Raw genomic sequence first — 26,204 nt, forward strand, 5'->3', positions numbered from 1 at the left:
CCCACCCGGCTCCAGGCTCCTGGATAGAGTGGAGCTGTCAGCAAAAGAGACCAAGAATTGAAGCCCAGAAAGGACATGCTTGCTGATGTGAATTTACCGCAGAGGCCCCAGGTCTTGGGTTCAGAAGAGCGGGACGGATCATGTGAGGTAAGCAGGAGCCCCACGGGGACAGTTCTCCAGAACCTGAGGGCAGACACAGGAAGCAGCATATTGGACTCCCTGTGTCTGAGACAATCTGGATTCTCCTGTATAGAGCAGAGCACACGTGGCCGATGTTTCCTCATCCATGGGCACTGTGTGTCACAGAGGAAACTGAACTGGCTGATGAAGGAGGATGTGTAGTAGAAGAGGGCTGTCCCTGGGGCAAAGGAAGAAGAAAAAGTACATCCAGCCACAGGCAGGGAAATGCTGATTCCTTCCTTCTCAGCACAGGCGAAGATCCTGCATCTTCCATCCACTGCTGGGTCCTCACTGTCTCAGCTGGTCCCCACCTGACTCCTCACCGGAGACTGGCTGGTTTCCCCTTTGTCCTTGTAGTTTATAGTCATTGGATACTAGAGCAAGAACTGGCTTTTAAGGACCATGTTGTTTTTCCTACTTTATTAGATGAATAAAATTGCCAGAGAATAATGTTTCCAAATTGCCCACAGATATTAATATTTGATATTTTGGAATGAGAAAGCAGGGTTCTTCAGTATACTCAAGGTTTCCTGAAATTCCAAGCTATTCTGTGTATTTCATGACACTTTATTTGCATGTTTTTAAAATAGTAATGACCTCATTTTAACTTTGTTACCTCTTTAAATACCTTGTTTCTCCAAATACAGGCACAGTTCTGAGGTCCTGGGGGTGAGGACTTAAGCATATGAATTTCGGGTGGGGACACACAATTCAGTCCACAGCAGTGACACTGTTGTAGAAAAATGTCTTTCATTTCGTACTGAAGTTGGCTGAATTGTTAAGAGCATTTTCAAAAGCACGTTCAGTTACGTGTTACGATACGTGATACTTATTAGCCTTGTTCCTTTTTTAACATTGAAAATATTTTGTTTGCTTGCCTTGATTCTGCTTTTGCTCACTGAGATTTTCGAGCAGTTTCTCCGTTCACGCTAGAATGTTCTCCAACAACATTCACATCATCTTGGCTTTGCAGCCTTCCCTCTACTCTGGCCAATACTGTGTTGTTAGGTTTTTTTTTGGTTCTTTTTTTGTTTTTGTTTTTAAATAACTGCTAATTTAATCCAAAGAGATATGTCATTGTTACTTTAATTTTATTTTTTTTACAAGGAGGATAATTTTTTTTCCCGAAGTTTTATTGGTCAATGATTTTTCTTTTGTGATTTACTTTTCTTGTCCTTTGACAATTTACATTTTAGTTTGTCTTAGCCTCTGGACTTTCAAAGATGTATTATATATTAATAACCCATTTTTCTTTGCATATCTGTGTACATTTCTTTTACCACCGTTTCCCTTGGAAGTCGTTTTTGGTTTTATTTGCACATGGTTTTGCTGGGCTTGTAAATAAAACAGCTGTCACCACTGTCTTTTCTTCTGAAATCCACCTCCTTAGAGGCAGTTTTTACCTTTTTAACTAAATGTTTTGGTACTTACTTCCTAATCCTTTAATGACACCTAATATAGCTCCGTCTCAGATTCCCAGGTTTATGTTTGGCCCTCTGTCATATACTCGCACCTGCAGCACTCACATGCATGCTTTTCATGCTTACTTTTCCAAGAGGTGGGTTAAATTTTGATTAGCTCAGTATTCCCTGAAATCAATTTACTTCTCCTGTGTGTCTCTCTCTACATAGAACACCACTTCTGACACTTATGGTTACCAAATGTGCAGGGATTTTTCCCACCCCAAGCAATTCTCTGTGACACCAGCTGGGTGTCCTACAATTCAGTTCAATTCTGATACTGTCTACCTGGAGACAGTGTCATATCCCATATGTTGTTAAGGACTCAGTTCTTCAAGACTCCCCCCACCCCCTTTCAAATGCCAATGGCACGTCCATCTGTGCTTCTGACCTATCGGCTATAAGTCAGAGGTTCTCACAACTCCCTCCTTGGGTTCAATTAATTTACTAGGGCGGCTCACACAACTCAGGAAACCAGTTTACTCGCTAGATTACCAGTTTGTTACAAAGGAAAATTAAAGGACACAAATCAACAGCCAGATAAAGAGATATATAGGACGAGGTCTGGAACAAAGGAGCCAGTTTGTCACGCGGCCCAGCAGTGAGGCCAGGTAAGAATCATGGGATTAGAGATGTGTGCAGTGTGGCCAATATTCAATTATAAGTCACTCAGTTTATTGCACACAATTAGCACACAACACAGGTTAGTCAAAATAGGGAGAAAAGGGGTGGGGAGTAAGGAGTCACTTGGCCCAGTGCTCTCATTATAAGGAGTCTGTCAGTAAGATGTAATGGTTACACCCCAAGGGATCTTGTCTCAGTTGCTCCTTCTGTTCCAGTAAAGTCGTTCCTTATCTACCCTTAGTTTATCACTCTGAGACGCTCCCAGCCCTATACCAGACATTTCACAACAACTAATGCGGAAGTTCGCATTGGCCACTGTGACTCCATTTTGCACTACTTAACATAGCTTAAATCCTATGAATTTCACACAGAGGAGTAGGAATCATAAAAGAAGTCACATCACTGGAAAGCCATATATATCATGGCGAAAAAAATCATTAAAAACACACCCTTGGGGCTTCCCTGGTGGCACAGTGGTTGAGAGTCCGCCTGCCAATGCAGGGGACACGGGTTCGTGCCCCAATCTGGGAGGATCCCACGTGCTGTGGAGCGGCTGGGCCCGTGAGCCATGGCCGCTGGGCCTGCACGTCCAGAGCCTGTGCTCAGCAACGGGAGAGGCCACAACGGTGAGAGGCCTGCATACCGCAAAAAACAACACACCCTTGTATGTAAGTGCCTGTTCACCAATGATGACTAATTCTCATTGAGCTTGGGTATGTTGTTACAGGGCTCCGTATCATTTGAGGACGTGACCATAGACTTCAGCAGGGAGGAGTGGCAGCAACTGGACCCTGCCCAGAGACGCCTGTACCAGGATGTGATGCTGGAGATCTACAGCCACCTCTTCTCCGTGGGTGAGCACATCTGACCTGGGACTCTTGGACGGGCCTCCTTGAGGAGATGTCTTTCCTTCTTGTGGCGTGCAATGGGACATCTGAAGAACGTAGTCAGTTTGCCCTTGGCTTGTCCTAAACTGTTCATTCCTTTTGGGCATCTTTGAGTGTTCCTTTGCTCCTAGTGAAGGGTGTTGAGTTTTCTGATGTGCCAATAAAGCTTCACTGAACGGCCTCTGAAGCCCCAGACCACGTCCGAATGCAATATCCTTTCTTATTCACAGGGTATCGCATTCCCAACCCAGAGGTCATTTTCAGGATGGAAAAGAGAAAGGAGCAATGGATGAGAGAGGCTGAACTCCCACGTCAGAGGTATCACGGTGAGTGACTATCAGGTCGTGAAAATCTGAGGGGCCGTTATTCAACCTACCACACTTACCTGTTCCCCCAGTGGTGGACACAGGCTACCTCCTACTCCTAGTTTCTAAGGCTAATGCTGCCAAGCATTATTTTGTAAATGTCCCGTAGGGGCCAACATAAGAATTTCTGAGGTGAAGAGTCAGGAGTGGGGTTGCCTGATCACTGGATATGCCTACACTGAATTTAGCTAAGTAACCATGGGGCTCTTCAGGGGGGCTTCACCATCCACACTGTCATGTGGGAATGCATAAGGATTTGCATTTGTACATCTTGCTTGCCAGCATTTCATATTTACCAAATTTCTCATTTATGGCCTATGTTATGATAGAGCTGTTTCATGTTTTAATTTCATTTTTCTAATAACAGAGCATCTCATCATTATGTTACCTGACAGGATATTCCATCTGTATGTTGCTTTTTTGTCCTCTTGTTTTATCCCTTTGTGGAGTTTCCTGAAAGCCTTTTTTATTCCTTTTCATTTGCCCCCTGAATTCATCAATTTTTTTCCTGTGCTGGATCTTTCTTCTTTACCCCTAACTGCGATGCCTCCAGCTTGGGCCTCTGTACTTCCCTCTGGTCATCGTAGAGGAATTACTTTAAATTCCTTAAATCCCTTTAAAGGGCCCTTCTATTCTCAACACTTAGGCCTACAAATTTTTTTCTGATGATCCCTTTATCAACCCCTCCAGGCCCCGTGCCTAAACTGTGTTCTCTTATTTAGCTACATGGTGGACAGTTCCCATGGGATGACTCACTTCCTTATTTTGGGGAGCTCAGAAACTGGAATCATTACACAAATCAGAAATTCTTCTCACCTTATACATTTTTTTCAGATTCTTCTGTTTCTTGGCTCTTCCATCTCAGTCTTCTCATTTTCTTCTATCACTTTTTTCTCGCCACGCCACTCGGCTTGTGGGATCTTAGTTGCCTGACCAGGGATCGAACCCACACCCTTGGCAGTGAAAGTGCAGAGGCCTAACCACTGGACCGCCAGGGAATTTCCCCCATTTTTTCTTTTTTTTTTAAAATTTTTGTTATTTTATTTATTTTTGGCTGCAGTGGGTCTTTGTTGCTGTGTGCGGGCTTTCTCTAGTTGCGGTGGCTTCTCCTGTTGTAGAGCATGGGCTCTAGGCACCCGAGCTTCAGGAGTTGTGGCTTGTGGGCTCTGGAGTGCAGGCTCAGTAGTTGTGGCGCATGGGCTTAGTTGTTCCACGGCATGTGGGATCTTCCTGGATCAGGGCTCGAACCCATGTCCCCTGCATTGACAGGTGGATTCTTAACCACTGCACCACCAGGGAAGCCCCATTTTTTTCTTTCTGAAAGTACAATTTAATTGACCCTTTGCGTTAATTCCACGGGTATCACCTAAACCAGCTCCCTATTTTCTCATGCTTGGGTTATTTTGTTCCTAATGGGATTTGTGGATTCCCGGTCATCATGAGTTCGGTCAAGATGCCATTGACAGATTTTATTACCCCAAAGATTGGTATTTTGTTTCTTTTTTCTCAGATTTTAATAATATATATATATATATATATATATATACACATACACACACACATATACACACTAAAAGTGATTATAAAGAGCATTCTCATTTTTTAAAAATAGTGATAGAGGACTGAGGTTTGGGGACAGGACAAGGGTCTGGGATACAGTTTATCCAAGTGATGGAAAGAGAAAAGAAACAAGACGTGATGGTCTTATCATACTCAGTATTTATCTCTGGTAGGATAAAGTAATAGTAAAATTTAGCCACTTTTTTTTTTTTTTTTTAAAGAATCTGTTGTTATGTTCTTACTAACAAATAGGATAATCAGTGACTCCCATTCTTAGGGGAAAATGGCATATTAAGTAGCATAAAGCTGAAAGTGATAACAAAGAGACCAAGGACCAGTATAACTTCCAGAATAATTTCCCTCCTATAAAACACTTCTAAAAGGCAGGTCAGCAGGAAGCTTTACGTTTTGTATTCATTCGGGTGTTGAAGTTTTTCTCTTGTCATTGCAGTACCATCTTTTATGATGTCACTCTGTGGGACTGAATGCACTGCACCCAAAGCCAGGTTCTACTAGGCAGAAAAGGGGTGGAGGGTATTGAGAAGCTGTGATACATTACCCTGGCCAGAAGTGGTGCATAATGTTGTATGCACATTCCATCAGCAAAAACAGTGTCTGTCACACCTCATTGCAAGAGAAATTGTGAGCTGTTACGTGGCTTGGCTGCCCTGTACCTGGCCACAGTTAACCTCTGTGGAAGAAGGGTGAAACAGATTCTAGGGGACAGCTTGCTTGTCCAGTCTTCCGGTGTACCCTTCTTAGGATATGCATATTCCTAAGTTCAAGAAAACAAACTTCAGTTTCATGGAGAGTTGCAAGTTTGGGTACAGGTATTCTTTCAGTGCTTGGCTATGTTAGGATTGATACTTTAATAGGATTTCAGAGGAATATCTAGGGCTGATGGATTTTGTATTGTTTCTTACGAGTGGGAGGAAGCTGGGAGATTAGTTACAATTTAGATCTGAAAGCTAATGAAGACCTATACAGATGGTCCCTGACTTATGATGGATTGACTTACGAATTTCTCAATAATGTTGCAAAAGCCATACATGTTCAGTAGAAACCATACTTTGAATTGTGAATTTTGATCTTTTCCCAGGATAGTGACATGCAGTACCTTACTCTTGTGATGCTGCACAGCAGCTCCCAGTCAGCCATGTGATCACGAGGGGAAACAACCAGTACACTTGCAACCTTTCTGTACCCAGATAACCACTCTGTTTTTAACTTTCAGTATAGTATTCAAGAAATTGCATGAGATATTCAACGCTTTATTATAAAACAGGCCTTGTGTTAGATCGTTTTGCCCAACTGTAGACTAACGTTTAAGTGTTCTGACCACATTTAAAGTAGGCTGGGCTAAGCTACGATGTTCAGTAGGTTAGGTGTATTCAACGCATTTTCAACTTATGATATTTTCAACTTCTGATGGGTTTATCAGGACACAACCCCACTGTAAGTCGAAGAGGCTCTGTACTCTGAGCCCCCTCCTTCAACCTTGGGCTATCCACAGATGCTGCCCTGTGACACACTTGCCTCTTTTATCCTGTAGTCATCCCACTAGGTCTGGGTATCAAGACTGCCTACATGAGTGGAGCCAGTTTGCCCTTGTTCAAATCTAACTTTCCCCAAGGCTGAGCAAAGTGTTTTTGGCTAATTACTTAACCATTGTGTGTTTCCTTTTCTTCATGTGGAAAACCAGGATAATAAGTAGTTAGCTCCTGGGGTTGTTGTGAGGATTAAATGAGCTTATGTGTATATCACGTAGAACACTGCCTGGCGAATGCTAAGTGCTATACAGATAAGTGCTTGACATATAATAAGGGCTGTGCAACTGTTTTCTCTCATAATCACCATCAGCACCACCACTGGTATCTGACTCAGCAGTTTCCCTGTGCACAATCTCAATCAGCTCCATGTGACTTTTCCTCTATCCTTTGCTAACTGTTCACTGTATCTATTTCATCTTTTTCTCCTTCTAGAAGGGGAGTCTGGGCTTGAAACCCTACAATGGGAAATTTCTGAAACAGCTTCATTTCACAATGAGATGTTGGATGAAGTCACAAGAGATGGCTCATGGTGTTCCATTTTAGAAAAGCTGTGGGAAGAAGCTGACCAAACAAAGAGAGATCAGAAAAATCAAAGTAAACCTTCACATCAGGGGGCTTTCCTCAACAAGAAAAAATTGAACACAGAGAGGGACTGTAACTATAAGGACCCTGGAAAAATCATCCGTGCGAGGCCCCACCTTGTTTCTTCACAAAAGAGACCTCGTAAACGTTGCTCTCGTGCAAAAAGGTTGAAACCTAACCTAGAAGTAAATCATCAAAATCAAAGCAACACCACAGAACACCTTGATGAGATGGTTGAATCTGGTCAGCTATTCACCCATAGCTCTTCCAGTGCCAGCTGCAAAAATACTCATACAGGAGAGAACTTCTGTGAAGGTAATTCATGTACAAAAGGCTTCGGCCATAAACAGTCATTCACACAACATCAAGTTCACACTCAGGAAAAACCAGATAAGTGCACTGAGTGTGGGAGGGACTTTACCCAGAAGTCACACCTCCTTGAACAACAGAGATTCCATAGTGTAGAAAACCTCCAGGAATGTGGTAAATGTGGGAGAGCCTTCACCCCACAACCAAAACTCGGTGTATATGTGACAGATCATACAGGTAACATACCGTATATATGTAAGGAATGTGGAAAAGTCTTTGTTCAGAGGCCAGAACTGGTTACACACCAGAAAACTCACACTAGAAAGAAGCCCCATAAATGCCATGAATGTGGAAAAGCCTTTTTCCAGATGTTATCTCTCTTCAGACATCAGAAAACTCATACTAGAGAAAAACTCTATGAATGCAGTGAATGTGGGAAGGGCTTCTCCCAGAATTCAACCCTCAGTATACATCAGAAAATTCATACCGGCGAGCGACAGTATGCATGCAGTGAATGTGGGAAGGCCTTCACCCAGAAGTCAACACTCAGCTTGCACCAGAGGATCCATTCAGGGGATAAGTCTTATGTGTGTATTGAATGTGGCCAGGCCTTTATCCAGAAGGCACACCTGATTGTACATCAGAGAAGTCACACGGGAGAGAAACCTTATCAGTGCCACAACTGTGGAAAATCCTTCATTTCCAAGTCACAACTTGATATACATCATCGAATCCATACTGGGGAGAAACCTTATGAATGTAGTGACTGTGGGAAAACCTTCACCCAAAAGTCACACCTCAACATACACCAGAAAATTCACACTGGAGAAAGACACCACGTGTGCAGTGAATGTGGGAAGGCCTTCAACCAGAAGTCAATACTCAGCATGCATCAGCGAATTCACACCGGAGAGAAGCCTTACAAATGCAGTGACTGTGGGAAAGCCTTTACTTCCAAGTCACAATTCAGAGAGCATCAGCGGATCCACACTGGAGAGAAACCCTATGTATGCACTGCATGTGGGAAGGCTTTCAATGGTAGGTCAAATTTCCATAAACATCAGATGACTCACAGTAGAGAGAGAACTTTTGCCTGTTACAAGTGCGGACACACCTTCACCCAGAAGTCAGAGCTGATTACACATCAGAGAACTCATATAGGAGAGAAACCTTACGAATGCTGTGACTGTGGGAAGTCCTTCAGTAGGAAACCACAACTCAAAGTGCATCAACGAATCCACACGGGAGAGAGACCTTACATGTGTTCCAAGTGTGGGAAGAGCTTCAACAACAGATCAAATTTTAATAAACACCAAACAACTCATACCAGAGACAAATCTTCAGTTCCTAATATGCATATACATAAATGAAATAAACTCTGAATTTCTTGAAGAAAAAAATCTTATGAGTCAGATTTAGTCATATATTATAGAATTCATGCTTCAGAAAAACTCTAGGGATGCACTGCATGTCACCAAGTTATACATTTTATGTGAAGGAAATTACTCAGGAAAGAACTTTTAAGAATGAGTGGAAATGTCCATATTTGTACTAGCCTCATTAAAAGTTATAAAATTCACTTGGGGAAGAAACCCTGACTTATGCATTGAGAAGTTTCTGTAGAGTATGGTATAAGACAGAATCTTTAGGTCAGCATATTTATTTATATACACACATACACATACCCTCAATTCTGTAGTGTCTGCTATAGAATTCACTGCAGAACAGGAGGTGTCAATAGATTATATATTTTTTAAAAGAACCTAATATATACACAGATGAATGTACATTTTTTGGTAAGTGTATAAATGTGATTCTAGTCTTCACAGTGTCATTTTTCTCTTCTTTCATGATTAGTTCAGCTCTACCCTCCTCTTTCCACCTCCACCATCTATGGTGAAACTTTTACTCTATGGACTCTATCGTATTTTTATACACGCTCCTAAACCATTTAGGCCAAGTCAGCAAACTGGCCATCAGCCAAATCTGGTTGGCCACCTGTGTTTTTTAAGTAAAGTTTTATTGGAACACAGCCATGTTCATTTGTTTATGTATTGTCTGTGGCTGCTTTTGTGCCAGTGGCAGAGCTGAGTAGTCATGGCAAAGGCCGTATGGCCTGCAAGCTGAAAGTATTTACTCTCCGGCCCTTACAGAAGAAGTCTGCCAACATTTGTTATCCACACACACTCATTACTCTGCTCATAAGCATACACCTATATAGGTACTCTTCCCTTTGTTTTATAAATATCAGACCATATCATATACACATGTGCACTTGTTCTTTTCACGCTACAATACAGCTGTTCAGTGACTACATTAGTATTCTATCAGCATGTGGACATGCTGTAATTTATTCAACCATCCTCACATTTTTTATTATTCATTCTTTCCCCCACCTTTTTTGCTACAAGAAAGCAGAACAGCATTATCTGTCAATGGACAGGCCCAGGAGTCAGGTTTCTGTACTTGCTTCTACATCAATCAGGCAAGATATTTAACTCATCTGTCCTGGTTTTCAAAAGCAAGATGACAACAGTGCTACCCCACGAGTCCTCATGAGAAATAAATGGGTGAATAAGCCTTAACTTTAACTGTGTGGAGAGAACCAGACCTTGGTGAATTTGAGTAGGGCCCTGTGTGACCAAATGAATGGAAATGAAAGGATGGGGGTTAGGGATGGCAGAGTGGAGAAGCAAGTAAAATAAAGCCTCCTTTAATATGAAACCAGGTGCGATGGGTGGGAAGGCTGCCCTGCAGCCCTGGTCTCAGGGATTCTGTTCCTGCCTCCAGATACCCCTCAGCCTGGCACTGGGGCTCCTGGGGATGAGAGGCTGATGTCCACAGTGAGGCTGGTGTAGAGGGGCTGCAGCTCCTTGGGAGAGCAGCCTGTATCCCAGCGAGTTCATGCCATCATGCGACGGATCTGGGCCAGAAGGCCAGGACTAGGAGGAGGGGCAGGAGGGGCAGCCGTGTGAGCCGAGGGCTCGAGGGCTCGGGAACAGGCCCAAGACTGGCTACCCCCGCCCCCAACCCTGACCCACCTCTGGGGGCTCTGCTTTTGGCTGCAGTCCTGCCCCTCCAGCTTATGGTAGCAGCCAAAGAGCAGATGGGGCCGTGAGAGGAGCATGCCACTGACTTTCAGCCTTCCAGGGGAGAGGGCAGGGAGGCCAGACACCTGTCTCCTCTGATAGAGTCCCCATGCCACACCCGGCCCCTCAGGCCAGAGTGGCTTGCGTCTCCCGCAATCCGACATAGCTCGTGTCCCCTCTCAGTCTAGGGCAGCCTGTGTCCGCCACACCATGGAGGGACCTGCTGCCCCCTGTGCTAGGCTCCCTAGAGCAGGGCCCCCTACCTGGAAGTGATGTCATCATCCTCCCAATTCCAGCCCCAGTATGTGTTGGGGAAGCCATTGATCCTGACTTAGTGAATGGGGCGCAGGGCCAACACCCCTCCAAGGTAGCCCCGGTAGGGCAGCCTGCAGAGGCAGGGAGAGTTGGAAGCCCAGGGAATTTCAGGGAACGGTCCCTGGCCCTTTCCTGGCCAGGATCACAAGGTTGACTTCTGGGTTAGCCCTTCTCCACTCACCCCCATGGGAACCTCTCCCCTGACCCCTAGGATGTCTCCATGCCGGATTCTGGGGCAGTCCTTCCCCTGACCCTTGAGATGGCCCCTCACGTGACCCTGGGAGATCCCCTCCCTGAATCATCTGACAGGCCATTCTTGTGACCCCATTAAGGGCCCCTCCTTTTTTAAGTTTCCTTCTCTGACCTCTGGTACCACCTCTCTGCCTACTGCCTTATTAAGTGCATCCTGATTCCCCCATTGATAGCCAATCCCACTCCCATCTGACACCCACACCCAGGAGGAAGGTTCTTCACCGTCTACAAGGCCTCTCCTCAGGCCGCATCATCCTCTGCACCATCAGCACCAGGGACCAGGGCCTGGACTACACAGACAGGCGGGGCAAGGCCCAAGGAATTGGGGGCCTGGCCCAGAGTCTCCCACAGGAGGTCCCCTCCCTCGACCTACTTGTACTTGAACCTGTCAATGGCAGGGAAGACGTCACAGATGTAGAGGTTGCGGTCGTCCTTGGGGAGCAGGTTCACATCGTGGAGGAAGACACAGTCCCAGTCCTCCTCCTGCGCGGCCTCCCAGAACCCCACATTGTCACAGTCCCAGTCCTCCTCCTGCGCAGCCTCCCAGAACCCCACGTTGTCACGGTCCCAGTCCTCCTCCTGCGCGGCCTCCCAGAACCCCACGTTGTGAAGCTTGCCCTGGTGGAAGGCGGTGTCGTTCACCTGCGGTGGACAGAGATGCTCGGCGCTGCCCTCACCACAGGCCGTGGTGGCCCTGCCACCTGCCAGGCCTGTCCTCTCTCACCTTGTCGAGTGCCATTCTCCTGCCTGGAACCCCTTCTTATTCCCACTGTGGAGATGAAAAACCCAGACTTGTCCAGGAAGGTGCAGTTCAAAGGTGACCTCCCCTGAGAAACTTTTCTTGGATCCCCACCCCCATCCTGGTCAGTCAGTATCCTTAGCCTCTCAGCTCTCCCTCCTCGGCCATCTTCAAGGTTCTCAAGGATCATCACCTTCCAGAGGCCATCGGAGGAAGGCAGAGGTCAGGAGTGACAGGGGACCACCTGTGTCTCTGTTTCTACTCCTACTAGAGAAAGACTAATCATCACTTATGATTACCATGATGTTCATCATCAGCATCACCACCATCATCACCATCACTATCTTCATCATCTTCAACATCACCAACACAGTCACCTAACCTCTATCATCGCTATTACCAACTTCATCACGACCATCACCACTTTGACCATCACCACCATCATCACTGTCAGCAGCAGCAGCACCTTAGCGATCACCATCATTACCACAATCACCACCATCAACACCACCGCCACCGTCATGATCACCACCATCATGATCACTGTCACTTACTGAGCACCTACTGTGTGCCAGGCATTGGCTTCACTGCTTTATACTCATGAACTCAATGAATCTTTGTCTCATGAATGAGAGAACAGTGGCACAGAGCATAAATGCCCCAAGTTTATACACAGTTATACTAAGTAACAGTGTGCTGAATGAACAGCTGGATAAATGGATCGATGGATGGATAGACGGACGATCGGTCCCAACCTCAGATCACACAGGTAAAAATGGACAAGGCCAAGACTCAAACAGGCACCTAACAGACCCCAAACCCAGTGCTTTAATTTACCCCTTAGGTTAACTGCCCAATCTGAACAGCCCTGGTCTCAGAGAGACCCAGGTTCACTGGGATTGAGCCCTTCCCTTAGCTAGCTATTCAAGCTGATCCCAGACTCACCCAGTCTAGACCAAACCTACAGCCTTTGGTTCTGGTTTCCCCCAGTGCAAGTTCTTCTTGACTCATCAATCCTACCCCCTGGATACTCTCCGGCCCAGACGCTCTCAGCTCAGAGACTGGCAACTCCAGCCCTGACTCTCCAAGGCCAGGCGCAGACCCCTCTGCTCTCTTGCCCCTGCCCCTCCCTATTCCTGCCGCACCTGGTTCACTACATAGATGGTGTAGTGCAGTGGCTGGGGCTGCAGGAAGGGGCGCAGGTGGAGGAGCGGGTGCTGCAGGTGCTGGGCTTGCCCGCAGTAGGGCACCACTACCGCCATGTGGTGCTGTGTCCAGCAGTCAGGTGGCCAGTATTGGCCTCCCAGCTCCACCAGGGCGTTCTTTTCCACCACCTGCTCCATCGTCAGGTTCTCTGGGATCACCATCTTCGAGGGCCCACCTGAGAGAGGCAGAGGCCAGGGACGGTCAGGGACCCACGCCAGAAAGCCCACCACCCAGCTGTATTGGGTTAAATCACGCCCCCCACAAATTCACGTCCACCCAGAAGTCCAGTATGTGACCTCATTTGGAAATAAGGGCTTTGCGGATATAATTGGTTCAAGTGCGGTCATACTGGTTGACGGTGGGCCCTAAGTCCAATGACCGGGGTTCTTATAAGAAGGCCATGCAAAGAACCAGAGAGAAGGTAAGTGGCCACAGAGGCAGAAATTAAAGTGACGCTCCTCCAAGCCCAAGACTGCCAGCAACCACCAGAAGCTAGGACAGAGGCACAGGATGGTGTCTCAGAACTTCCAGAAGGAACCAGCCCTTGACCACACCTTGATTTCAGACTTTTGGCCTCCAGAACCGTGAGGGAATACATTTCTGCTGCTCTAAGCCACCCAGCGTGTGGTACTTTGTTATGCCAGCCCTGGCAAACTAACATGCCAGGCCGAAGGGCTCTGAGCTGGGCCCAGTCCCTTCGCCTCCCCGCACCTCCTTCTGTGTTCCTCCCCTCGTCTCTCCCCTGGCTCCCATGCTACTCTTGTTCCTCCCCCAGCAAGCTCATCACCTCCTGTTGCTTTTCTCCCTGTGGGCCCTGATGGTCCTCAATCTGTCTCCTGAGCTCCAACCCCAACCTGCCTCCCAAATGTCTCCTCCAGGGTGGTTCTCCGGCCACCCACTCTCCCTACATCTCAAACCAGCCTTCTCAGTTCCCGCTCTCACTGAGGGCTCCACCGACCACTCAGTCGCCCCCAGCCGTGCCTCTTCTTTCAACAGCGGACCATAGTTTTTGCCCAAGATGGCCACAACAGTATCGCATATCCAACAAGCCCTTCTTTTTTTTATGGCGGGGGGGGGGGGCCACCACACGGCATGTGGGGTCTTAGTTCCCTGACCAGGGACCAAACCCACACCCCCTGCAGTGGAAGCAAGGAGTCTCAGCCACTGGACCGCCAGGGAAGTCCCCAACATGCCCTTCTCACTGTGGCTCTAACACTCTTCCTGCTTATTGAGAAGTGAGTCTCTGTCCCCACCCCTTAAAACCAGGTGGCCTTTTATGACTGTCCCAGTGAATGGAGGATGGCAGAAGTGACAGACGTTATGTGGCTTTTGAGACTAGATCACATGAAAGTCCATTTGGCTTCTGCCTCGTTTCCATGAAGCCTTCAGCTGCCATAGAAGCTCTGAGGCCACCATGCTGTGAGGAAGCCCAACTAGACTGTGTGGAGAGACCCTAAGATCCCATGAAGAGAGTGAGGCGCCCAGCCAGCTCCTGGTTGCTTCCACCCGCTGCTGTTCTAGCTCCAGCCTCATCTCACAACTGCATGAAAACGTGGACCACAACTGCCCAGCTGAGCCCCTCCCCCAAATTCCTGACCCCCCCCCACACACTCAGAGTTAATGATTGTTTAAAGATGATAAGTTTTGGGGTGGTGCAGCGACAGATAATACATAATCCGTTGTCCCCAGCCACCAAGCCCACTGCCTTCTGCTTCCTGGTCCTGCCCTACTCCTCAGGGATTCCTGCCAGCTCCCCAAAGCCCGAGGTGTGGCTGGGGGCGTAGGAGGCCCCTGCAAGCTTACTGATGTAGGGAGAGATGATGGGGCAGCTGGGCAGACCCTCCTCACCGATGTCCACAGGGTGGATCTGGCTGAGGCTGGAGTACCCGTCCTGGTGAGGGATTTCCGCAGAGGAGACCTGAACCAGAAAAAGTAGCCCTTCCCCTTCCTCAGGCTTGTCTTGTATGAGGAAGCGCAGGAAGGAGGCGCAGCCGTGGCGGTGGTGGTTCCAGTAGAGGAATGCCCCTGCCGGCAGCAGCTGTACCCCCAGAAATAAGAGAAGTCCCCACCGCTGCACCTTTCTGGGAAAGGAAACAGAAGGTTTCTGCTGGAACAGATGGTTCCTCCCATCTTGCAAACCCCTCACTCTGGCCCCGGGTGGCTCGGTCCCCATCTCCTGCGCCCATCCTTCCCCAACTGGCTCTGCACACGGCACAGAGGGGAGGCCAGAGGGAGAGACCTGCTGAAGCCACTCAGGGCCACCTGCCATGCGCACATCTCCAGCCTCATCCCTCCCACCTCTGGTCACACCGCACGCTGGCTGGGCTGCTCCCCTGGGTGAGTGACCCAATCTCTCTAAGACTCGAGGTCTTCGTCTATGAAAAGGGGCTTATGGCTGGATCAGACTCGCTGTGCGAGGACACGCAATGTGCGGGAGTCAGAGGGTGACACGGACTCAGCCTTTTCCCCGGAGTGGGCCAGGTTCTCTCACATCTCCAGCATCCTGTGACGGAAGGGAATAACCCCACTCCTGCTCTTTCTGGGTGCCCTCTCCCCTCTGCCACCACAAGCGCCAAGTAGCCCCTCGCAGCTTCCACAGCCCCTGTATCTCCCTCTACCACCATCTAATCATCCTGGATGGTGACTGTCGGTACCAGCCTCCCTCATCAGACGAGGGGCCTGCTGAGAGCAGGGTTCAGGACTAACTCAGTTCTAGGTGCCCAGCATTTCCCGGCACAGCAGGCCCCAGGAAATGGATGAATGAGTGAATGAATGGGTGGACGGATAAGACGCTATTCACCACCTGCTAAAGCCCTCCTCCTCCTTCAAGAGCTCCTTGTCTAGGGACTCTTCTCCAAGTCCTTCACTCTCGTCTACACTCTGTCTGGCCTCTCCTGGCCCCAGGCATCTCTGCTGTCACAGCTCTGGTCAGCAGACCTAGACAGATCCGAGTCCACTCTCTCTCCCTCACCCACCCGGGAGCTCTGGGAGGGCAAAGCCCGGCATGACTCCTCTCTGGGTCCCAGCATCACCCAGCACATGAGCTGAGCGTTCACCTATTGATTCATCCGGGTTTACTAAGCACCCACTCTGTGCCAGGCGTTACAGTGGGAACCAATGAAGCAGCCGGAAAGACAGTCAACAAAAATCTCCACCCCTCCCCCGCCTCCGCCCCCATGAAACCTACACTCTGGTAGAAGAGATAGGCAAGAAAATGGATAATTTCAGAGAGCGATAAAAGCCTATATATGAAAGAGAGAGGAGGAAGGGGAGTAGAGAGTCAAGATTCAGAGAGGTGACCTCAGCCCTGGTGGCTGGCGAGGCAACATTTAACTGAGCCCTGGAAGACGGGGCGGAGGCAGCCACGGGGAGTGTCTCTGGCAGAGGGAACAGCAAGTGTAAAGGCCCTGAGGCAGGAAGGGGGAGAATACCGGAAAGAGCGGCAGGGGACTGAAGCTAGATCAGAAAGTCTCTTCTGTGGTCTTCCCTGGTGGCGCAGTGCTTAAGAATCTGCCTGCCAATGCAGGGGACACGGGTTCCAGCCCTGGTCCGGGAAGATCCCACATGCTGTGGAGCAACTAAGCCCGTAGGCCACAACTACTGAGCCCACACGCCACAACTACTGAAGCCCGTGTGCCTAGAGCCTGTGTGCCACAACTACTGAAGCACACGTGGCTAGAGCCCGTGCTCCGCAACAAGAGAAGCCACCGCAATGAGAAGCCTGTGCACCGCAATGAAGAGTAGCCCCTGCCTGCCGCAACTAGAGAAAGCCCGCATGCACGGCAACGAAGACCCAACGCAGCCCCCAAAATTAATTAATTTAATAATTTAAAAAAAAGAAAGGCTCTTCTAGGTCACGGTGAGGGGGGAGCAGGACAGCCGTGTGATCTGGGTCACACAGATAAAAGATTGCTCTGGAGCGAGGGTTCGCAACTGGGGAAGTTTCTGTCCCCACCCAGAGGACATCTGGCAATGTCTAGAGACATTTTTGATTGTCACAAATGGTGAGGGGATGCTGCTGGCATCTGGTGGGCTAGTAGAGGCCAGGGATGCCCCTGAATATCTTACGGTTTACAAGATGGCCACACCCACACCCCATAAAACCAAGGATGTCAAGTACTGAGGTTGCTAAACTTCTCTACAGGCAATGTGGTATGTTCTTCAGCAATGCAGGGTGACCCAGTGGGGAAGAATGCCTTGGTCTCTTTGTTTCTCCCTCCCTCCCTCCCTCCCCTTCTTCTTCCCTCTCCCCCACCCCCACCTCTCTCTCTTTCCCCAAAGAAACTTCTTGGTCTTGAGACCTGGGTCGCTGTCAGCACTGGTCCCTAAGGAGGACTGGGGAGTGCTCTCATTTCCTGCTCTCGCAAAGACTCACTGATGACAAGGACTGATTCATGGACCGAAGGCTTCCCTCTGGCTGTAGCATGAAGAACAAATCCTGGGGTTTTTTCCCCTTTCCTTTCTGTGTTTCAAGGGCTCCCAGCTAATGGATGACGAATCCTGTTTTGAATTTACACTTGGAAAGAAGTGGAAAGTGGGGATCTTGCAGAAAGATGGTAGAGAATGAAACGGGATCAGGGGAAGTTCTGCTCCCCAGGTTCATCCCAGGGGACACCTGTCGGCTGGAAGCAAATGGGTCCCATGAACAGAAATGGGTAGGATTTGCACTGGTCCATGCTGGTCCCCGTGATCATTCTGAAGCCAAAGGTGAAGAATATGAATAGAAGCATCAATGAGCTTATCGAAAGGCACTGAAAAGTTACATACAGGCTGATGTCCTTGTCACTAAACTGGCGCGTATACTTTTAGATGAACTACAAAACGATCTCGTTACAAAAGCAGGCTCAGGACCAAGTCTCAAATGTGGGGCAAGACAGAATGTGATCAGGGATAGACAATCCTCCAACTTAAGGAAACAAGAGCATTACGGAAACAAGAATCCAATCTCGGTAGCAGATTCTGTTGTGGGATAGGCATCAGGTAGAATTTCTCCCAGCCTTTCAGCTGGAAAGGCAGCTTTCAGAGGAGCGCTGTTTCAGAGAATACCATCCAGGCTTTTGAGCGGCACATCTAGAATTAGACACCCATCCTTTAGGCAAAACGAGAACTAGACCCCACATGTATGGTGGAAATGCACCCTGCTCACACACACACACAAGGTAATCAATAGTCAAAAACATCTCAGGGGGGCTTCCCTGGTGGCGCAGTGGTTGAGAATCCGCCTGCCAATGCAAGGGACACGGGTTCGAGCCCTGGTCTGGGAAGATCCCACATGCCGCGGAGCAACTGGGCCCATGAGCCACAACTACTGAGCCTGTGCATCTGGAGACTGCGCTCTACAACAGGAGAGGCCGCGACAGTGAGAGGCCCGCGCACCGCGATGAAGAGTCCCTGCTCGCCGCAACCAGAGAAAGCCCTCGCACAGAAACGAAGACCCAATGCAGCCAAATAAATAAATAAAATGAATTTAAAAACAAAAAAAAAACATCTCAGGAACTTCAGCCGGATTTGGTGCTGTCCTTCAGAGACCAAGACCAGTCTTTGAAATACCCTGGGAGAGTCAGCCCAGCAGCCATTTATGGACGCGTTTGCTGGGATGAAAAGAGCAGGGCTCATGACATTCCCCATGTCCCAGCTGGGAATGCTGCGGATGTGGCCCACGCCTGAATCACGCCACATGGGCCAGTGGCCAGCTGCTCTGTGAACAGGGGGTGCCGACAAAGCCTCGAAGGCGATATCTCCCGCTCCGAGGCAGGGGGTCAGTGAGCTTGGAGGAGTGAAGAGCCTCAGGTGGGGCGTGTCCTCTCAGGAGCCTGATTCTTCATGCAGGAGTTGGATGTATCCGTGGTTTCCGGGGAGCCACCAACAGAGCAAGTGTGTTAGTTACACATCACGCTGGTTCCAGAGTTCAGACACCCAGACTCACCTTCCCAGATGTCCTCCTCATGCTGGGAGGGAAAGCCTACTGCTATTGGAAGTGTGGTTTGTCTCTTGGAAAACCCAGTAAAAATGACCCTCAGATTCCACAGGGTACGTGAGAGGCACTTCTAGAGCCTGAGAGTTATGTAGATTTCAAAGGATTGGTTTTTTACTCCTGGTTTTTATAATTAATCTCTATTGTATCCATAGGGATTATGATTTAGTGCGACACAGTGCTACTGTATTTGGGGCTTTTGATGATAAAAGTTTAATTATCAATAATCATTAAAAAAAAAAAGAATTTGCTAATCCCAAACTCTAGTCCTCAGTATGTCTGTGAGTCCGCTTCTGTTTTGTACATAGGTTTGTGTCATAGTTTAGATTCCACATATAAGTGATATCATATGGTATTAGCGGATATAAGCTATCATATATAGGACGCATAAACAACAAGGTCCTACTGTATAGCACAGGGAAGTATATTCAATATCCTGTGATAAACCATAATGGAAAAGAATATATAAAAAAAAGAATGTCTATACGTGTATAACTGAGTCACTTTGCTGTGCAGCAGGGATTGACACAACCCTGTACATCAACTATACTTCAATTTAAAAAATTAAAAAAAAAAAGAATTTGGCAGTATTATCATGTGACTATAGTTGTGGAAGCACAAAGGTGTGTTCTTATTACTTCCTCAAAAAACAGAAAAGATTCCATCTCACTACCATTGAAAGGTAAACCAGGTATGATAAAATCAATTTTATGTTTTGTTTCTCAAAGTTATGTAAGATTTCAGGAAAAAATTCTGATGTCTTAAACTAGCAGCAATGTTCGTGCATGGTACATGATTCAAATTAGTAGAGTGTACACCCACATTTTCCAGCTGACACGGTACTGTTTGGTCTAATAATAATCTTATACTTTCATTTGTAGGCAAGAGGGAAGGTGTGGAAAGCAAACCATTGAGAAGCCCCTCTTTCCAAAGAAAATCTCACATTAGAAACATGTCTTCTTTAAGAATGAAAGCCAGGGCTTCCCTGGTGGCGCAGTGGTTGAGAGTCCGCCTGCCGATGCAAGGGACACGGGTTCGTGCCCCGGTCTGGGAGGATCCCACATGCCGCGGAGCAGCTGGCCCCGTGGGCCATGGCCGCTGAGCCTGCGCGTCCGGAGCCTGTGCTCCGCAACAGGAGAGGCCACAACAGTGAGAGGCCCGCGTACCGCAAAAAAAAAAAAAAAAAATGAAAGCCATTTTTTTCAGTCAAAAAAATATCTTTCTGCCTGCATCTGTTAGGTTCAGATATACATGCCCCAGATCAGATTGTGCTTTTTGCCCTAAGGCAATCCCTAAACTCCCTGACCTCCAAGGAGGTAAGAAATGTCTTTGGGGATACGGAAGCTGTTTCATCTAACAAAGTATAGACCTTCCAAATGGGGTATATACACAGAACTCCCTGAGGCGGTGGCGTGTACTTCAAGTCTACTCATTTTGATGAACGTGAAGCTTGGCTCATGTTGGGATGTTCTGTATTTAGAACAACCAAAAGCATTATAATTAGTGAAGCTGATTTTTTAAAAAATTTAACTGGAATGTTTCCAGGGACAAATGTTTCAAGTTACACTGAATACAATGTCCAGGTAAACTGGTTAGAACTGGTGCACACTATTCTCTAAGATAATTAAAACCTATCTGAGTCACGTCACGAAATATTTATTCCATGAACAGCCTACCCTCATCTCGTGTCACCTTATAAAACGTGTGGTTTCTACCTGTAACAGTAACAAAAACTTGTTCATGTTGAAAAATTTCAGGTATCAACTTAAAATGAGTTAGGTGGTGGTACAAAGCTTTTCAAAATGGTTTTGGGGTCTCCCAAGCAAAAGTGTTTTAAGATGACTATGATATATGCCACACACACACACTCATTCAGACTTCTTCCATCTTAGCTAGTTTCAAGACTTATGAAAAATTGTTTTAGCCATTTCCTAAATCGTAAAACAGAGGCTAACGGGAAAATTCATTTACTGCATCATAAGTACACATATTAAGCTTCTTGGTTAAGGTCCCTTGTCTTGGGGAGTAGAGCAGAGTGACTTTGCTATTTGCTAAGACTTACTTGTAGTCCAGAACAGGGCTATCCAACACAATAACGGGTCACAGATGTAATTTAAAATTTCCTACTAGCCACATTTGTCGAGTAAAAATAAACAAGTACAATTACTTTTTAATATTACACTTAACCCACTGTATCAAAAATATTACCATTTCAACATGCAACCAAGATAAAATATTTTAGTGAGGTATTCCACGTTTTTTTTTTCACATAAAGTCTTCTCATCTGGTAAGTATTTACATTTTCAGCACAGCTCGATTCAGACTATTCACAGTTCAAATACTCATTAGCCACATGTGGCCAATGGGTACCGTTCTGAACAGCCACCCCTCAGACGTCTGTACATAGTTCTTGTGCGCCTGGCAAAAACCTATATGCTCACATCATTCGGTCCCATTTCTGTCCATGAGTTCAAGCTGGTTAGTGGTCTTGTTCAAATTTTCCACAGCTTCATTGTTTGTCGTCTACTTGATTAATTACCGAGAGAGAGAGAGAATAAAATGTCACAGTGCTTCTGGAATGTGTCAATTTCTTCCTGTAGTCCTGTTAACTTTAGTTTTATTTCTTCCGGGACTATGCTGTTATGTGCATCCCAGTTTAGAACTGTTTCATCATCCTGTTTGTTCCTTTTTCATCTGTGATGACATTTTATTACTGATAGTGCTTTCTGACTCAAAATCTCTTTTGGTTGGTGGTTAATGTGGCTAAAAGATTTCTCTGAGTTCTTTGTCTGGGATATCTTTTCCCACCCTTTTACTTTCACTTTCTGAGCCGATTCATTACATGCGGATCTCGTGTATATAGCATATAACATTTTTTTCTTCTTAATTCTCTTGGTGCTAGAGAAAATTCTGCTTGTTCCTATTTTTTTCTACAGCAAAACATATTTAAAAACATATTTCTTAACGATTTCCCTCAACCTAAACCAACGTAAGGTAAGCTTTTAGGTTTTATTGACTATACATTCCACAGTGGGAGTCCTGACATGAATCAAACACTTCCCTGGTGCTGGTCCGTTTCATCCTCAAAGCCACCCTTTGATTTCACAGAAAAGGATACTGAGGCTCAAAGTCACTCAGGTGTGAGAAAAGAGCATGAATCTGAGTCCGGGCTCATGTGTGTGACTCCCAGGGGTCCCTGCTTAACTGAGGGTGCGTCTTAGGGGGACAAGGGTGGTAGAGTTCATGGAAGGCTTCCCCAAAGAGGTAATATCTGGTTAGGTCCTGAAGGATGAGTAGGCATTCAAGTCCCATTCAAAGTGGGCGAAGGGTACTCTGGGCAGAGAGATGGAGGCAACAGAGAGCTTGGTGTATTTAAGTAGTGATGGTAATGGTAGCTAATATCTGCGGAGTGCTTACTGTGGCCCAAACACTGTTCTAAGCACTCAACGTGTACCTCTTCCCAACCTCAGCACTACTGACATTCTGGGCAGGTTAGCTCTCTGCTGAGGAGGCTGTCCTGTGTATTAGAGATCTACTAACATTGCTGGCCTCTACCTACCGGATGCCAGTCCCCCTCAACCCAGTTGTGACAACTAAAACTGCCTGCCAAATGTCCCCTGGGGGACAAAAATCATCCAGGTTGAGAACCACTGCTCTACTCCTGGACTGCACTATTTCATCTCTATCTTACAGGTGAGGAAACGTAACTTGTCCACATTTACACAACTAGATTGGTCATCCGAGGATCTGAACCTCCATCCTTAACCACCACATCCGACAGCAGCAGTCTCCTGCCCGAGCTGAGTGTTCACTGGGGCGCAGATAACAGGAGGATACAAGAAAGGAGAGGTAGGCTAGGAGCAGCTCAGGAAGGGCCTTGAATACCTGGCCTGCTCTGTTCCAGGCTTTCTGCCCAGTGATGCTAGGGACCCAGATGCAAATCCAACCAAACCCTTCTCAAAAAGCACCCAACCCGGGACTTCCCTGGTGGCGCAGTGGTTAAGAATCCGCCTGCCAACGCAGGGGAAACGTGTTTGAGTCCTGGTCCGGGAAGATCCCACACGCCGCGGAGCAACTAAGCCCGTGCGCCACAACTACCGAGCCTGCGCTCTAGAGACCCCGAGCCACAACTACTGAAGTCCACGCGCCTAGAGCCTGTGCTCCGCAGCAAGAGAAGCCACTGCAATGAGAAGCCCATGCACCTGAAGACCCAACGTGGCCAAAAGTAAATTAATTAATAAATTTAAAAAAAAAAGAAAGAAAAAGCACCCAACCCAAAGAGATGCTGAAACAGAGGCAGCCACAACCCAAGGTGACAGGAAGGGACCAGGGGCGTGGGAGCCCAGAGGTGGCTTGTTAACCCAAGGCAGGGGAGAAGGGATCCTGTGGACTTCCTGGGGGAAGTACATCCAAGTGGCTACCTGGAGGAGAAACAGGAATCAGTGTGGCGGGGGAGGAGGAGTGAGGGTTGGAAGGTCTTCAGGAAGGGGAGGGAGCATGTGCAAACACCTGGCAGAAAAAGTTATTTCTCCAGCAAAGGTGGGGACCTGCCAGAGGTGCAGGGGTGAGAGATGAGGCTGCAAAGTCATCAGGGGCCAGGTCACAAACACCAGGCTGAGGGACTCAATCTTCACCCTCTAACTGACAAGCAGTCGACACCAACTCAGTCTCTCCCCTTAGAAACTAAGTTAACATGTTACCACTGCTGCCCCAGGGGAGTGACATAAGGAACCAGAACACTGCCCTCCACTCTTTTCACAGCTCTTGCTAAACACCAAGCCCTGTCTTGAACGCTTTACATATATGAAATCATCTAGTTCCTCCAACAGCTGCTCTTATTATCCCCTGAACAGAGGAAGCCCAGAAAGGTTAAGACACCTACTCAAGGTCACACAACTAAGCAAGTGGCACACGGAGTGACGCGGGCAGGCTGGCTTTCACATCCTCTTTTATTTCACTGAAGCCCAGTTTAAGACGAACCTTTTTTTTTTTTTTTTTTTTAAACTAACTTCTCACTCAATATGTGAGTGGTGTGGAGATCCGCTTAAATACTCAAATAAAGAAACTTTCATAGCGAGGGACTAAAACCAACACAGCAACACCTGAATGTATACTAATTTGGGGATAGAAAACCAGGCACAGCAAAATGTCACTTAAGCCAGGGCCCCTCAGCCTCGGCACGACTGCTATTCGGGGCCCGGGTGATTCTTCGCTGTGGGAGGCCATCCTGTGCAGAGTATGCTTACCAGCATCCCTGGCCTCTGCCTGCCTGATACCAGTCACACCCTTCCCCTTGCACCCCCGTCGTCACAATCAAAACTGTCTCCAGACATTGCCAAATGTTCTCTTGGGGATAAACTCACACCCAACTGAGAACTGCCTTAGCTTATCTGTAGGTTGCCTGAGATTTTGAAATTCCCAACTCACGGCTTGCTTTAAAAGAAAACTTAGGCCTAGCCCCCCCAACCCCGAAAAGGCAGCCATGCCTGGTTATGAGACTTTAATGGACGAAAATTATAAAAGTTTATGGCTTGGTCGATAAACACTTTGCTGTTAACTCATTTATTTTCACACACACTCTGTGAGGCAGGTACGATGATTATCACCCCCATTTTACAGACGAGGAACTTGAGATGGTGCAAGGGAAGTGCAGAGCACCGGTGTCTGGCACGTGCTAACTCCTTATTAAGGGGCCCCCACCCCCCATGCCCTGGTTAGCAGCACCTGTGATCTCTGGGCTCCTGCAGCCCCTGACATCTGGAACCTCCACATCAAACTGTGCCGTCCTTATCTCCCCAACCAGGCCTGGTACACCTGTGTCCCAGAGAATAGGACCTGGCACACAGAAAGCCTCAGGAAATGATTAACAAATGAGTGAACCCGATGACCAGGCTTCAACAAATAGGTCCAGACACCCAAATGTCCCCCATCACTACTCTCTCAAGAGCTTCACAGGAGTAGAGACAAAAGGATCTCAGAATATAACATGCAGGAGAGGCGGCAATTAGGGGGCTGAGGGCTTGGACCTGGGAATCAGGGCTCCGGTAGACTCTTGGGAAGGTGCTCCGTTTTTTGGTTTGGGGGGACTTGTTCCCCGGGGAACCCTCCGTCTTACGGGTCTCACCTGCCCTCCATCCCGAGTTCTGCCTTCAACTCCACCAGGCAGGAGGCGTGAGCACTGGCTCCTGACCCAGGTGCGCGCATGTCTGCTCACCGCGTTTATGCCCCGAACCCGCGTAGAGAACCGCAAACCACTACTTTTCGGCTCCGCGCAAGCATAACACCCCCAGCCCGCACGACGGCGGTCCTCAGCCGGGGCGCACACCCGCTCTCACGTTAGTGGGGGCGCGCGCAAGAACCCAAACTGTATCCCCGATCCTTGAAACCGGTCCACCGCCCTCGCTACCTCTCCCTTTCGCACCCCTATCCCCTTCGTACCCCGCCCTGACGCCTCTCCACCCCCACCACAAACTCTACCATGCTCCCACAAGAGCAGAAAATCTAAAAAACATACATCTGTGGAATAAACCACAGCGCGCAGCGCAGGTCAGCATCCAAATCACACGCCTCACCAGCTCCTGCGCAGGCGCACTCGGAAATCGAGCCGCACTGGCATGGAGCACTCTGGGAACCGTAGGCGGGAACGAAAGACAACACCGCGAGGATCGCCGGGAGTTGTAGGCCCAGCTTGTCCGAGAGCCGTAAGCGCTCCAGGCCGAACCGCCGCACGGGCACCTGGGAGTCATTCGCGGGTTGACCCAAAGCTTTCTGGGAGTCGTAGTTATCTTACCTGCTTCCGCGTTTTCTCTGAGCCTGGACCGTCCGGCGCGGGCTCTACTCAGGTGAGTGCCTCCTCCCGCGGCGGGTCGATCTCGGCCCTTGGTCGTGCTGCCGTGGAGGAGTTGATGGTCTCCATATTTCTCTCCCACGCATTCGGTAGGCATCCCTCGGGAGATGGCACTCCCCTCCGTGATCCCCCCAAAGCCGGTCTACCGCCGGCCCTCCACGCGGGAGTGCCCTAAGCCTCTGGTGTCCCTGCTGACCCGCTTTGGACTCTGCCGGCCGGGTCTGACTCCTTGTTCGCACCGCCCAAGCTGGGTGCGGTACGAGCG

At 48.1% G+C, this 26,204-nt stretch overlaps 2 protein-coding genes and 2 long non-coding RNA genes across 4 annotated transcripts in view; 2 read left to right on the top strand and 2 right to left on the bottom strand.

The window, feature by feature from the left end:
- LOC125962718 (uncharacterized) lies at positions 1 to 25,966 on the bottom strand. The gene is made up of 2 exons (XR_007474359.1): positions 25,883 to 25,966; positions 1 to 358 (listed from the first exon to the last, which is right to left on the bottom strand). It is a non-coding gene; the product is annotated as an uncharacterized LOC125962718 (long non-coding RNA).
- On the top strand, positions 8 to 9,549 carry ZNF175 (zinc finger protein 175). The gene is made up of 4 exons (XM_012539368.3): positions 8 to 147; positions 2,992 to 3,118; positions 3,382 to 3,477; positions 7,059 to 9,549. Exons 1-4 carry the CDS (start codon positions 76 to 78, stop codon positions 8,885 to 8,887), a joined length of 2,124 nt encoding a protein of 707 aa, XP_012394822.3. The 5' UTR covers positions 8 to 75; the 3' UTR covers positions 8,888 to 9,549.
- Positions 21,228 to 25,849, bottom strand: LOC117199149 (uncharacterized). The gene is made up of 2 exons (XR_004480331.2): positions 25,607 to 25,849; positions 21,228 to 22,425 (listed from the first exon to the last, which is right to left on the bottom strand). It is a non-coding gene; the product is annotated as an uncharacterized LOC117199149 (long non-coding RNA).
- LOC101273761 (cytoplasmic tRNA 2-thiolation protein 1) overlaps positions 25,781 to 26,204 on the top strand; it is an 8,592-nt gene continuing 8,168 nt past the window's right edge. The window contains exon 1 of the mRNA XM_004286475.4: positions 25,781 to 25,934. The gene's annotated coding sequence lies outside the window, so the exon portion shown is untranslated. The remainder of the gene's footprint in view (positions 25,935 to 26,204) is intronic.

This window comes from Orcinus orca, chromosome 20 (genome assembly GCF_937001465.1).
Source record: "Orcinus orca chromosome 20, mOrcOrc1.1, whole genome shotgun sequence".
Taxonomy (NCBI): Eukaryota; Metazoa; Chordata; class Mammalia; order Artiodactyla; family Delphinidae; genus Orcinus; species Orcinus orca.

Bases quoted from the DNA above. Each gene is read 5' to 3' on its own strand.
- ZNF175 (XM_012539368.3), top strand. From the start codon at position 76: ATGCTTGCTGATGTGAATTTACCGCAGAGGCCCCAGGTCTTGGGTTCA. The intron at 148-2,991 runs GTAAGCAGGAGC...ATGTTGTTACAG, and splicing joins AGCGGGACGGATCATGTGAG to GGCTCCGTATCATTTGAGGA. The intron at 3,478-7,058 runs GTGAGTGACTAT...TTCTCCTTCTAG, and splicing joins CCCACGTCAGAGGTATCACG to AAGGGGAGTCTGGGCTTGAA.